This window comes from Syngnathus scovelli, chromosome 4 (assembly GCF_024217435.2).
Source record: "Syngnathus scovelli strain Florida chromosome 4, RoL_Ssco_1.2, whole genome shotgun sequence".
NCBI lineage: Eukaryota > Metazoa > Chordata > Actinopteri > Syngnathiformes > Syngnathidae > Syngnathus > Syngnathus scovelli.
In genome coordinates this window covers 16,004,349-16,019,258 of record NC_090850.1, presented here as the reverse complement: position 1 = coordinate 16,019,258, position 14,910 = coordinate 16,004,349, and the positions used below count along the sequence as shown (strand labels likewise).

The 14,910-nt window shown below is 40.6% G+C and overlaps 1 protein-coding gene across 2 annotated transcripts in view; it reads left to right on the top strand.

Annotated features, from left to right (window-relative positions):
- Nucleotides 1–14,910, top strand: part of elp4 (elongator acetyltransferase complex subunit 4) — a 67,646-nt gene that overhangs the window by 611 nt on the left and 52,125 nt on the right. For both annotated transcript variants that reach the window (XR_007480716.2, XM_049718431.2), the window contains exons 2-6: nucleotides 245–280; nucleotides 6,559–6,680; nucleotides 8,799–8,933; nucleotides 10,584–10,720; nucleotides 13,067–13,151. Coding sequence is in view for 1 of the 2 variants with exons in the window: in XM_049718431.2 (XP_049574388.1) it covers nucleotides 245–280; nucleotides 6,559–6,680; nucleotides 8,799–8,933; nucleotides 10,584–10,720; nucleotides 13,067–13,151 (515 nt within the window). In the remaining variant the exon portion in view is untranslated. The remainder of the gene's footprint in view (nucleotides 1–244; nucleotides 281–6,558; nucleotides 6,681–8,798; nucleotides 8,934–10,583; nucleotides 10,721–13,066; nucleotides 13,152–14,910) is intronic.

The following is a 14,910-nucleotide window of genomic DNA, read 5'->3' as shown; positions in this document are numbered from 1 at the left end:
ATGAGAAACCTTCCTAGAAAATCACAATGTCCCATCACTGGTAAATGTGGTATACCACACTAATGAGCACTGTGCAGATATTACACAGAAAGAAAGAAAGAAAGAAAGAAAGAAAGAAAGAAAGAAAGAAAGAAAGAAAGTAATATGTTTTCCAGTTTTATTGCGAATGAGACTGAAAGGACTGTCTTCTAAATGTATGTTCCTTTTATTATGCATACCCTAACCTTTTTTTTTTTTTTAACAGGTGGTGGTCTGGCAGTTGGAACAGTGCTCCTCATAGGTGAGACCTTTGTTATGTCCTCCTCTTATTGTCTTCTTAACTGTGTTCAGGACGTGTGATTTCAAGCAATGTTCTACTCTTTGGCACACATATCAAACGACAACTGTGAAATCACAAATGTTATAATTACAAGATATTTTTGTTTCTTGTATTGTAATTGCAAGTGCAATTAATTGTTTGGGTGCATCCCTCCAAATTGCTCACGATAAACGGAAGTCTCTTTGTGGTTGGGAGTAACCTATTGGACCTTTTTTTTCCGCTACCCTTTCCAAGGTTTGTGCCTCTAAAGCACATCTGTCAAACTTAAGGCCCGGGGGCCAGATATGTCCCGCCACATCATTTTATGTGGCCCGCAAAGACAAATTGTGCATCAGATTCGTGTCATTACTAGAATTGCAAATTGACTTCACTTTTAATAATATCTTCTTTTTTTTATATATATTTGACCAGTTTTTACTCGTCTGATTTGAAAACGAGTTATTTGCCATTTTGTTTTGTAGCTTTTATTGTGTATAATATGAGGTGCTCATACATTTATTTGGGTTGACAGTCATAATGGCCCTCCGAAAGAAGCTATGACTACAATGCGGCCCGTGAAAAAAATGAGTTTGACACCCCTGCTCTAAAGAATCCTGTCTCAGTGTTCTACAAATAATACCGTATTTTCCGGACTATAAGTCGCTCCGGAGTATAAGTCGCACCAGCCATAAAATGCCCCAAAAAGTGAAAAAAAACATATATAAGTCGCTCCGGAGTATAAGTCGCATTTTGGGGGCAATTTATTCGACAAAATCCCACACCAAAAACAGTCATGAACGAGCAACAACAAGCTAAACGATAGCAACAACAGGCTAAACGATAGGTATGCTAACGTGACAAACACAAACAAAGAGCTGAGAACGGGCCTGACGTAACATATAGAGTGATTAAGGACAACTATTACATGAATAACATGTTTATAAAACCATCAGTGTCACTCCAATTCATTAAATAGCAACAACAGGCTAAACGATAGGTATGCTAACGTGACAAACTCAAACAAAGAGCTGAGAACGGGCCTGACGTAACATATAGAGTGATTAAGGACAACTATTACATGAATAACATGTTTATAAAACCATCGGTGTCACTCCAATTCATTAAATCCATCGATCGTTCTTTGTCAACAATGGGTGCGCGCGACTGAGGGCGCTTGCACTTCAAAATATTCCACAGGCTCATATAACGATAGATAAACTATATTTCAAATAACTATAATATAAGCCAATAATATTATCAAACCATCCGTGCACTTTAAATCCATTAAATCCATCGGTCAAATTCCTCGTCCTTTGTCAACATCGCCGCGCGTGCGCCCTGACGTCAGCCTCGTCTTTATTCCACAGATCTACTATATAACTATATTGTAGCGTTAACAAAGTACAAGGATAGACGTGGGTTTGGTATACGGCTCTTTATTAAACAAAACAAACTTCCAAGCGTGTGGCGGCGTGGACTTCCAGACACGAGAGCTCCATGGCATAGGACCGGGCGTGCGTAATGGCCATGTCCGAGCCCCGCGCACCGTTCAGCGGACAGCCACTCGGCCGAGCGTCGGCCCCCGACTCAGTAGAGACCGGGCGTGCGTAAAAGCCATAATAGTTTTTCAAACCTTCTATGTCACTCCAAATCCTTAATTCCTTCAAACTCTTTGTCCTCCGTGTCACTTAGAAATGATCACCGCTAATGATGGTAGTCCTTGTGTGGGCACGTTTGTATGTAAACAACCGGCGCGCCGCGCTACTGACGTCACTTGAAATAGTAATCCATTGGTACATCATGGTTCTCCAAACTTTCTTTCTGCTGCTCGATTACTGTTTTCAGCTGCATATTTTACAACTTGAAGTTTGTAACCTGCAAAATATGAGTTTCTTTTTGGTGCCATTTTTCTTAAGCCCACCCAGTTGATGAGTCACGGCCAACGGTAAAATTTAGAGCGCCCTCATCCAGTTTCGTCTGAAAATATAATTTTTTTTGGTTGTTTTATCAAAGTCAAAGTCTGCTTTATCGTCGATATATTTTTTTATATACTAAGACGCACAAAGAGATTGAAATTACATTTCCACTATCCCTCGGTGAGATAGTACACATATGCATACAAGCAACACAAAAAAACCCCAAGAAGGCACTAACAATGAATAAATAAGAGTATTGAATAAATGATAAATAAACAAATAATAATAAATAATAATAATAAATATAAGAGGAGCAAAAATGGAGCAAGTGTACATACAGCAGACAGTGGACTTGGATATGGTGCTTTAAAGTGTTAATTGCTTTATTTGATGTTTTCTCTATTTTTTATGTTTTGAATATGTTCAAGATAAAGAAATAAAAGCATGTGAAGTGATCAACTATACTAAAAATAACATGGGAAGTGGTCAACTATACTTGTAAGTGATGTCTTAATGATCAAGTAAAAATTTGTGAAAAAAAAACATATATAAGTCGCTCCTGAGTATAAGTCGCCCCCCCACCCAAACTATGAAAAAAACCGCGACTTATAGTCCGGAAATTACGGTAATGCCTTTGACTTCATGCTTAAGAGAGATTGCCGATGCCACCTTGCTTGCTTCTTGACAGATATTTAGAAGCAACCAGCAAAGATTCACGTTATTTTTTTATCGGGCCATTGGGGGATTTTGCTCGCCTCACAGAATTAACTGCCATTTTTATCTGTGGAACAGGAAGTTGATGAATGACATGATGCTTTTTTTCTCATGAATCCGAGGTGTGCAAACCTTCACGGTGACCTTTAATAAATATGCTGCCCGAACAGATGCGCTTTTTAGAATCAAAGCACGTGTTTTTTTTTTTTTTTTTAAACAAAAATGTCTTCCAGTGGCCCATTATTATTATTATTATTATCATTCAACATAGACAAGGCTGTGGACGCTGGCAGACAGTAAGGTTACCATATTCTTGTTTTCATTTGAAGCTGCAAATGTGTGTATCCAAGACCTATACCAAACTGATGATATTGCTTTGCCCTTTAATTCATCCCCCAAATCGATGCAGGAGTCGATGATTACACACTAATGCGTTCTTCCCTTCCATTTTGTGAATCAATGCACGGTTGGTTTCATCTGGTAATGAGAGACACAGTAAAGGTGAAATGTGTGTATGTGTGTGTGTGTTCTGCTTGTCTCTAAAAGAGCTGTGTGTGTGTGCATCTGTTTTGTTTAGTGTATTGTGTGTGTGGGTGGGTCAGACGGAGTTTGGAGTGTGTGTTTGTTTATGTTTGTTTCAGGCAGTCGTCTCCTACAGTCTGCCCCTTGAGCTCTGATGGCCTGTTTGTGAGAGTCAGACATAAAATTATCAGACCACTCTTGTCTGCCTTTGAAGTGTCTTGAGCTGTCTGTCCAGATTTATCAACTTGAGGGGGTTGGGTCGAGCGGGGTTTTGCAGTATGGCTGCTGTCTGAGGAGCTTGCGTCTCTCGTTCGCTTCTGTTAGACAAGGAACAAAAGCTTGTGTGTGTGTGTCTTTACTACATCTTGAGAATTTGCTTAGGGGGATGATGATCTTTCATAGTTGTTTTACACTACATTTTTGGCAAGCTTTGAAAATATTTGTAGCGATATTATTCGAAGGCAGAAGCTTGTGGGACAACAAAGCTTCAAGTTAAGTGTGTCTTATGTTGGTTCCTGATTATTCAGCTCAGCTCCAGATCTTCATTGTTCCACAAGAGGACACTGCAGGAAGTGCCAACACACAATTAGTATTAGGAGTATGCTTCCCCTAAGTACTTTTTAAAATTTGGATTATTAATTACTTTATGTTTTATAGTTTTGTCTTTTAAAACAAAGAAGCAAAAATCATATGTATTTTGTGATGGCCCCTTTAAATTATGCTTCACCGCGTTGGGGTTTGACAGGACGTTGCTCAATTGCACCTTAAATATGTTACATAGCAAATTTCATTACATATTTTTTGTAAGATTGGATGTTATAAAAAAGATCATTTAATATTAAAAGTCCTTTTATTTATTTTTTTACATTTTTTTGTAAGACTCCAATAAAATCCTACATTTAATGTCTGAATGTCAACATTCTCTCAAAAGCAAATGCTTATACAGGTGAATCATGACAAGATCCTCAACGCTTGTGATAAAACATATATGATACATTTGTGCTCACAGTATGTTTGCAAAAAAAAATATAGATTCATTTAGAAACAATATAGGGTTAAAAAAGCCCTTAGACTCATCGCCCATCATATATACTGTACACACACTGTAATAGCACATTGAGTGAGGTCTCACAAGGGGGAAACACAATGACCTAGATATTTTCCCTCCGACTGCTGCTTCAGCTTATATGATTCAAGAGTCTTGTACTCCCCCTGCATGAAAGCAAGTATGATGGAGGCCTTCCCCACTTTACCAAACCTTTACCACCATAACCCAATGAAACGGAGTCAAAATGATCCCATGACTGTCCAAAGTGACTGATCTACCTTGAAGATATGACTTTGCCTCCCAACCCCCCCCTGTTGCTCCGATACCCCGAAGCGCAAGCCCCACCCATTACACCCCTCCTGCTTCTACAGCCTAATGACTCCTGGAGGTTCCATTTGTAAGGCTCCCATAGAAACACAGCCACAATAGGCCCCATCTTGAGAGGGCCCATCTGGGAGTCTTTGTGGGGCCTGCTGAAAGCCACAAAGGCCTGCTGACCTAGAAAGCCATCAATAAGAGGACAGGGAGCCCCACCGACAACAAATTGAAGAGCCATGGAATTTCCTGGGCCATCCTTAGTCCGTAGGTGAGGACATAGACTGGGAACGTGGGAGGCGGAATTCCCCGGATGCTGGAGTATGACACATCAGGATGTCATTCCCAAGCTGTCGGCTGCATGCCCGTTACCTTTAACTGTCACTGTCGCCTTTGCCCTCCCCACCCTGGCCCAGTAGTTGTCATTGTTTGGAGAACCCTATGAAATCTTTACAAAATGCTGATTGTGACAGGAAGCAGCTGTGGCATGCTGGGCAGAGTTATGTGTCCTGCTTGGGGGGTGTCACGGTGATGATGCTATCTTTTTTTTTTTTGGGTTTGTGGCTCAGTATGGCCTGGTGACCACTTTGTGTTGAATAAGCAAGTGTACCTTTGGGACTCATTTGGTAGACCAAGTGATTGCCCTGTCACTCGTGCTCTGACTCCAAATAACATGGCAGTCTTGACTTCTTACTTCAATGATAATGATACTCAGTTGGTGTTTCTGAATTGAGGGGCTGCACCCATTGGAGGCTTTATTGGCTGATGATTAAACAAAATTAAGTCTCCAAGGCTTGACCATCTTGGGCAGTGTTATAACTGTTCTTTTATTTCTTTTTATTTCTTTTTCTTTTTGATTAATTTGTAGAGAAATTTTGTTCGGTATTATTATATTAATTTTTTTCATAAATGCTTTGTAGTTAAGTTAATTTAGTTTCGGTGTTAGTTTTATAATATATGGAGTATTTGTCAAGTGCAAGATGAAAAAGGATAAAACAAACAATTGTGTTTTAATGACTTTTATAAATGTAAGATGCGCCATTTAATTCTTGTTTTGTTGAAAAAGCATTTTTATTTCATTAACAAAAATGTATTTTGAATTTTAGCGGTATACTTATTAGCTTTAAACACAATAACCTTGGTCTTGCATCCTTATTATGCAAAGGTTTCCCTGGTGACCTCACCAGAATCATTTAGTCATTCTTAAAATATATCAGAATTATGAAACTCAGAGGCTTTATTATAAGTGACCAAACATTTGTTCACATACTGTACTCGTACAATGATAAGTCAAAACCTTGACAAGCACACTGTGATCGTCACGGAGTAACACCTACGGTGTGCCATTGTGCCACATCGAGTGCCATCGATAGTCCTAAGTTAGCCAAATCCTTACACCGATTATAGTCAGGCACTGTGATGTGGACATGGAGAACTAAACTCAAAGATGTGATGTGAAGGAATGGTCAGAATAGATAGATCGACAAGGTCTTTTATACGCTATGATGGACTCCTTGGTTTAGTTCTGTGACATGAAGGTGAGGTGTGGGAATCGTTTCCTTAGGGTCTGTAGTCATTAGCTTCATTTTTTTTTCTTCTGGTACATACCTGAATGCACCTCATACTTCAACTTTTTGTGTGTCACTGTAATGGGATCTGATATTTCTTTTGTTTTGTTTTTCATTGGAAATAAGATCAACAAGCATAGTTCTGAAGCGTTGCCAACCCTTGTTTCTATTCACCAGAGGAGGACCGATATGATAGCTACTCCCGTATGATCCTAAAATACTTCCTGGCAGAAGGAGTAGTGTGTCAACATCAACTCTTCCTAGCGGCGGCTCAAGATCACCCAAATGACATCTTCCAGGTAAGTGTGAGTCCATGTCGGTTTCAGTTTTGGCAGGAAAGTTGAAATAAACCAAACAAAATGTAAAGTTGAAATGGCCTCAAAAACGCTTCCACTGCATAACATTGCTTTCAATATGGAATGCTTTTGCAATAATGCTCTTTTTTATCTATACACTGTGTGTGTGTGTGTGTGTGTATATACATATATATATATATATATATATATATATATATATATATATATATATATATATATATATATATATATATATATATATATATATATTACAAAGAGCAAACATGATATTCAATCACATATTAAAGGCAATCCATCATCTGTCAATGTACAGTTTAAACAATAATGTAGGAACAAAGATGCGTACAGGTCAGCGGGGGTATCTCAAAGGTCGCGGGTGGCATGGTTGTGGCATTGTTTGAACTGTTTCCCGACGCATTGCTGTGTGAAGAGGCCTGTGGTCCCAGAAGCTAACTGCCACCCAATATACGGGAGGTGGGCCTCTCTCGCACTGATTGATAGTGGGAGGGGTCATAGCCTCACCCTCTCTTTACATATCAAAGGTTTATTAAGACAGGGGCACTCTCAATGGGGATATATCACATTATTTAGTGTTTGTATCGCTATAAACAGTTAGCCAAAACTCATAGAATTTCATGTTTCTCTACATTCTATAATTGTTAAAAGTAGTAATTTTACAGCAAGTTTATTTTTGAATTAAAGCAGTGGTTCTTAACCTTGTTGGAGGTACTGAACCCCACCAGTTTCATATGCGCATTCACTGAACCCCTCTTTAGTGAAAAATGAAATTATTTTTTTCAAATTCAAGACGTAGATGTTTATTTTTTCATGGTGCACAAAATGAGTCGTGCATGAACATCACCTTGTTCAAAGAACAAAACCAACATAATGCATGAACTCACAACAAATTACATACCTGCAAATCAGTGTGACTTCTGCTGTTGCCTTTGCGAGACCACTCATCACGAATTTACACGATAAATCAGGTGTGTTCGGACCTCCGCAGTGGAGGCTCTGCGGAACCCCTGAGACCGACTCACTGAAACCCTAGGGTTCGATCGGACCCTGGTTAAGAACCACTGGATTAAAGGAATGCAATGAATGGTCACATCAGTGCAGTTTCTTACATTGTGTTGTTTATAAATTTGAACCAGTTATCACACGCATAAAGGTAATTAAAATAAAATAAAATAAAATAAAAAGAATAACTAGAACATCCAGAGAACCTGCCAAATTTAGTTCATTGAGTATACATAGGTGTTAGTCGCTCAAACGATCCAAATTCACTTTGCTACATCATCTTTTATGAATCCAAAAGAACACATTGCAGTAGGATCCTACATAAGCTTATCAAATTACCACCTGCTCTGGGGAGATTTGACCGAGATATAAGCCTCTGGAGCGTGTTAAAAGGGATTTACAATGTTAAATTCAAATTGCTGTCAAATGTGCAATCAATATCAGAAACGTAGGCCCGCCGCACATGGACTAGGACCTGACCATCAAGAAAAATTTAATTTGGCCACTCACCCCTGCACATTGGGCGATTTAGCATAAGGTCTCATTGCATAAGCCACGTCGTACGTAAGACACGCTGTACGTACGCCGCACATACGCCGCTTCTGTATGTTTTCACCACAAGTGTTGTTATTTCTTTCACAACTTTAATTTGTGGCAATGCCACATTGTGCGACTGCATTTAAAATTTTTAATCACAGCAAATTCAGCCACATCAGTCAGTGTGAGGCAATTCTTATGTTGACAGTACATCTTGCGTTCTGACCCTGCATATACTGTACTATCTATTTTTCTAATCAAATAATGTATAGATATTTTTAATTACAAAATATTGGGATTTTTATGGTAATTGAAATTTCTAAACGATTATGAGAATTAGGTGAATGTATCATAACGGCTGATGTGATGTACACAAACATTAAAAACATCACCAGGTCTGTACAAATTCAATACAGTACAATTGGGTGCAAAAAAATGAAAAACTTAACAAATGGCTCCAGAGTGGATTTAATGAAATGTGACTGCGAATAAAAGGCAAATTTTAACTATAACTTAACATTTACTCTTTATCGTTGTGTGCAGGAGCTTCCTGATCCCATTTTAGATGATGTTGTCATGCACAAACCAGCTGACCCGCCAAGACTGTCTTGTGACCCTCAGGATAGTTTTGATGCCATGAAGATTGCCTGGCGTTATCAGAATCTTCCAAAAGTACAGGTAATCAAGTGTAATTTTTTTTTTCTTCACATTTTTAACTTGTTACATCATCAATGTTATATTCCAGGTTATTATGTCATTTTGAGTGATAAGAACAGTAGTGGTTTTCTGGACATGGTGTGTTTTGCAATTGTCTCCACCACTAAATCCATCAGCAGTCTGAACTTCTTTGAGAGTGAATGAGGCCTCAGTTTCTCTTTTGAGAGCTGGAGCAGATTACTCACACTTAGCTGGCAATAGGTAGGCTTTTCACTGGTCTCCAGCCTTCATATACACACGCCTGCTCCCCTGCTTAGCCTGGGAAACAAGGGTACTTTGCAGCCTGCGCATTGACATGTCTGCTCGCTCAACCCCACGACCCAGACCTGCGCCTCTGTCTTCTCCCAAATCCCCGCCTTTCCCCCTGCTATGGTCGGCGGCTCTACACTCTTTCTTCCGCTTTGAGCAGAGGTGACCCGCCTCTCCCTTATACTTTTCTGCTCTCTCCCCCCTTTTGGTCTATAATCCATATCGCTATGTGGATTAACAGCACACAGTGTGTCCCTGGGGATCCTCTCGCTCTTTCTCTCTCCCTGGAAACTTCTTTATATCTGTGTCCTTTCGTCACCTCTCCCCCTTCCCCTGTAAAATCGTCTTTACAAACCACTGGTAAGCCCCACCAGAGGATTTGCATCCCAAATTCACCCCCAGAGTCAACGCTTACTTTCCCCTTACACACACCTCTGCCGGCGTTGCCTACTGTGCCTCTCTCCCGATGAAGACATCAGATCAAAGGTGAGGCTGTCAGGGCGGGGAAGGAACGCTAAGCGGGTTGCCCAGCTCACAAAAAGAAGATGAGCCCCTGAGCCCCCCTCCTGCCCCGCTGACCTCCTCGTCCCACTAGGAGAAGGGCACACCGGGGGCCCATAATCCAGATTAGGAGTAGATTAAGGGTGCCTCTAACAATGGAATCCCTGGTTTCACCGAGAGAGAGGAGCTCAAACTCTCTCTTTCAGCTGCAGGAAAACATCCGCCTTCCCCTGCGTCCCTGACACGTTTTCTTTCACAGCCAGAAGTGGACATTTATGTGAAGAAATGATTAAGAGTGTGTTGGTAGTGGTTGTTTAACTTCTCTGTTGCAGGAATGTTGAGGAATGACCCATAAACGATGCAATTGCATTACCATGGTGTTGCGGAGCACCCTCGTTTAACATGTTAGAAAAACAAATATGACAAATATTTTGTCTTTGAATCCTCTTTCTCATTTGTTAACAGTTGGATTTGGAATTTGTGTAGTCCATCACAATACATACTGTAGATTGAAAGTGATGACTTGTCTTCTGTCTGTCTGAGACTTTTTTTTTTTTGTCCGTAGAAAAGATTGTTAAACCATATTTCCGTTTTGTGTATTTCTAACGGTTATATTTGGAAAGTGGTTTCTCGATCTTCATTTTGGACAAATTAATATTGTTTTCTGGCAAAGGTTTTTCATACATCCATAAAACTGTATTTACCATCCTCCTCACAAAATCAGTAACGACATTCAAATTTGCTTTCTTGCTTTTGGTCTATGACCATGCATGTTTACATTTTCAAATACTTTTTTAAAAAATGTTCCACTCTAGAGTTATTTTATCTCAACATGCGTGTGACTTTTTACCCTCCCCGCAGAGTGTTCTTGCATCCTCATCTCGGTTCGGCCATTATTATGACGTTTCCAAGACAATGGAGCCAGAAATGCGCCAGGCAGCCAAGTGCCACCACTTCTACCATTCAGAGCATCCCAGTCAACCATCGGCCACACACAGGTAAAACAACACGACATCATCCGCAGAACACGAGCAAACCAATGAGACCGTTCTGAGAACACATGCAAAATACGTGTGGCGTTGTTGACAAAATGCATTTATACAACAAAGATATCGCTGTAGTGTACTGGTGAGCAAGCATGGCATTGTTTACAAACCAGATATGTCAGCAGACCGAAGGAATCAAGTATTTAACTCGGCAGCCAAGTAAAATAAAAAAATACCTTTGGTTGAGAGTTATTTGCCCGGTGACACATTCCAGATCCACACACGAGGTGAGATTTTGAAAACATATTTAAAAAAATATATAATATTTTTAGGTCTCCCAAATGCTAAAAAACATATTTAAAACACACGTTCTCACACATTAGACACAAATATTTTAGGACTAAAATAAATAAAGAGGTCTCTTCTTGGATGCCTATGTTGTCTGATGTGGTTCACTCTATGAACAAATGTACAGTATTTCATATTGAACAAAAAAATATCTATACAATCGTTGAATGGCATTTTTGCTTACATTGGCAAACATTACGCATCCCAAGTCTGCATACTAATTCACTGAGGATTATTGTAGTTTTAGCAGCTGATACAAATAACTAAAAATCTGCCCTAAGAAGCTTTGCCACTGGTCTAAAAGGTTCAGCCTCTTGGAAAACTTGTGTATGCCTATTCAAATAAGGGTTGTGTTTGCTCAGCGACTGTTTGATTTCGCCCGCGTTGAGTGTACTTAGGGTTCAGAGGTCATGCAGACTCTTTACTCAGAGAGTGCCGCTGAGCACACAAGGGCACACGAAGAGGCACACTCACTCACTGGGTAAATACAGCAATCTGGAACACAGAGGATGAGGAGGAGGCTTTATAGAGTCTTTCCTTATTTTGGCAAACACTGTTAATTATTTTACCAGTGCAAATACATTAAATGTTCTTCAAATGCATTTGAGCCGCATAAATATTACCTATAAGAGTTTCTAATGTCTTCTAGTTATTATATTTACGTGCAGTTGTCTTTTGGGCTAGTCCGCGGGTTTGATCATGAAGACATTTATACCGCAGGAAACTCTACACCTGCACAGCACCATTGTGCCCGCAGCCCCGCCCCGTCACCGCTGCACATACATAGACACACATGTGCCAGACTAACTCCAAGCAGGCTTCTCCCCCTTGCACGTGTCCTCAGCCCCATGTCGCTACCCTAGCTGTTAAATTGCTCCGTTTCACTTGAAGGCATAATTGGCACAAATTGCTCTCTAGGTGATACAGATCCTGTTGTTTAAGACTAAGCATCCCTCTTGTCTACCCCCTTCTGTCGTCTCAAAGAAAGAAGAACATGGAGATAAAGAAGCTTCCCCATGTATGATCCTCATTAGCCGACACGCTAGCCCCTGTAGCTAAGCACCTAGACCTTATTGGTACCTGAATGAGGGGTGCTCAGTAGGGGCAGCTGACACACAATGACAACAGATACAATGGCTGCCAAGCAAAGACAACCTTTCACTCAAATGCTCGTCAAGCCCCTTCCTCAGAGCAGGGGCATGGGCAGAGAGGCCTGTGAGGGTAGGTGTCCCTCTTTCACCGCAACCAGCTCTATCATTAGTCCCAGCGGGGTCAGGAGGCACCATTGTCGCACTGAATAAATGAAACGGAGTACATGGATATACTTGGCACAAGTGTAATCGACACAAGTGCGTATTACTTTTCCTAATGCGGGGCTATTGGTGTGTGTGTGTGTGTGTGTGTGTGTGAGCCATCTCTGTGTATCAGCTCTCCGCAGCATGCCGGTCAAATTGATAAGTGACACTGCAGCCCACTGTGACTCAGTGCAGACTGGTCATTAAAATGGCAGGGCGTTCTTAAGTGGAGGGTCCTGTGTAAAAAGACGGGGTTAACGTTCATGTCGGCTGCCCAATAGGCACAAAGTGAGCTGAATCATCGGTCCCATGGTGGCGTGTGTTCTTTTGTCAGTGGTGCAGATGTTACCCTTCATTAAACACCAAAATGCTGTCCAATCTTAGTATTAGATATCAGCATAAGCACGTCTCGTACGTCTGTCTTGTCTGTGTCTCTAGGCACGATCGAAACCTCGGGGGAGCTGACAGAGAACCAGTCATGTTGTAATTTAATCAAGCAAATAAATTAATTGGATCTCTTGATAGTGGCTCCAGAAAAGCACAGTCAGGAGGAGCATGCTGCAATCATAGCGGATTAATCCACCACGCTGACAGGCTTGGCCTGGTTTGATCAAGATTGTGTCAGTTAATAAGAACTTTCCCGTGCAAAGTTATACTTTTTGCTGTCTCTCTTCTACTTTTCTCTTCATGTCCACTTTCTGCTCTATATTTCCAGTCCAGTGCTTGAGCCCTATGCTGCGTTGCTGAAATCTATTGAAGAGGTCATAAGCAGGGAGGGCTTCAGTGTGGCAGCCCCCATGGTAAGAGGCAGCGAAAAAAGGCCACTTCCTGTGATGCAAACTGATTTTTTAATAATAATTCTGGGCATTCCAATTAGATTTATAGCAAGGGAAATAATACCTATTTTTTATACTATGCAATACATAAATCATGCTTAATTTATTTTTTCTCAATCAAAACTAAATAATAAATGTATTTAAATAATTTATTTCACTCCAAAGACAATTTTATTAAACTTACTTTTGTTTCATCAATTATAAATGTATCCTGATTGATTGAGAAAGATGTGTATATTTGTGGTATTATCTTTTTTTTTTCTTTTTAATTTGAAACGTTGCCTTGCAGTAGATTTTCCCGGCATGGGCTGCAAGTGTGCATTATTATCTGCATTTAGTGAAAATGAGTTTTAATTGCTAAATTCTTAATTGTTTATATCTTCTTTTCACCGAGAGTGGCCAGCTCGACCCATTTCACTGCCCAAAGGTTATAATTGTGAATTCTTTAACAAGGAAGTGTCTTCCAACATAACTTCAGGGGTCTTTTGTGAAAGGTGGAATGGGGGAAGAAACTGGACCGTGAGCATGGCTGCTTTTTTTTTACAGTCCTATACTGTTTCTCGTCTATATGGTCGCCGGCCTCTTGTCCTTGTCTGGACTTTACTGGCATGGTTCCCTCAACGTTTCTATAGGCTAAACTCTTGGGTTTAGTAAGCTTGGGCTCGCTTTCTGATGTTGCCATAGCAATGTTCATGTTACCAAAGATCCCCCCCCTGTAGCGCTCAAGTCATCAAATTAGAGTCTCATTTGATGCCCTGAATTTGCATGGTAACAAAGAGAGGGCATATCTAATTATGACAAGAACCACAAATAAAGCTCATGGTAAGACAGGAAGTTTTTTTTTTAGCTTTCCAGTGTCCCTCTGCAGGGAAACTATGAGCCAACTGTGAACAAAATTCCAACAATAAGGTTTATTTTTCTTAGATTCCTGTGATAGTTCTCCTAAAGAATCTGAGGTCACATTGTAAGGAGAGGAAGTGATGGCGAGTGGGATGGTGGCAATTTTGGGAGGGTCAAGATAATAGAGGAGGAGGGCTGAAACGGGCACGGATAAGCGTAAAAGAAATAGCGAGCTGATTTAAGCCTAAGCTTCGTAAATCACTCGTGGCTCTCACCTCAATAATCAGGAGACATTTTGAAAAAAGCCAAATAAAAGGCAATTGTGCTAAAGGTTAAAACCCTCTCACAGTTTTGGACAGGCTCTTCCATTCTCTCACTTTCGGTGATATATATCCCACTGCTATTTTTCTCCGTCTTCATAGGAGTGGGATGCCGTTGATCCCTTGTTTTGGGGTGGGGTGTTTCAAGGGAAGCCACTCCAGCCTCACCAAGGCCCCCTTGGCTGGCGAGCGTGGCTTTGGTGCCAAGAATGTGCTGGGGTTTCTGGGTGGCGGCCATATTGGAAGCCTGTCTGACAGGTCCATTGTGCGTCTGTCAGATGGCCTCTGTGATTGGGCAGTTGCGTCCACTCACGTTTGGGCACTGCATTGCCATCGTCTGTACTGCTGAGCCGACTGTCCAGACTCATATGGAGATTGGGGACACAACCCAAAACACAGCACCTATAATTAAAAACGACAATCTGTTACTCTTCAAATATACTGTGTGAACTTGGAATTGAATCAGTATTGTTGTTTCGTTCATCTGCTGACTTGATAATGTTTTCGTCATCATTTGTTATTTTTGAGTGGGATTAATCAAAAATGTCCCATTTCTACTCTAT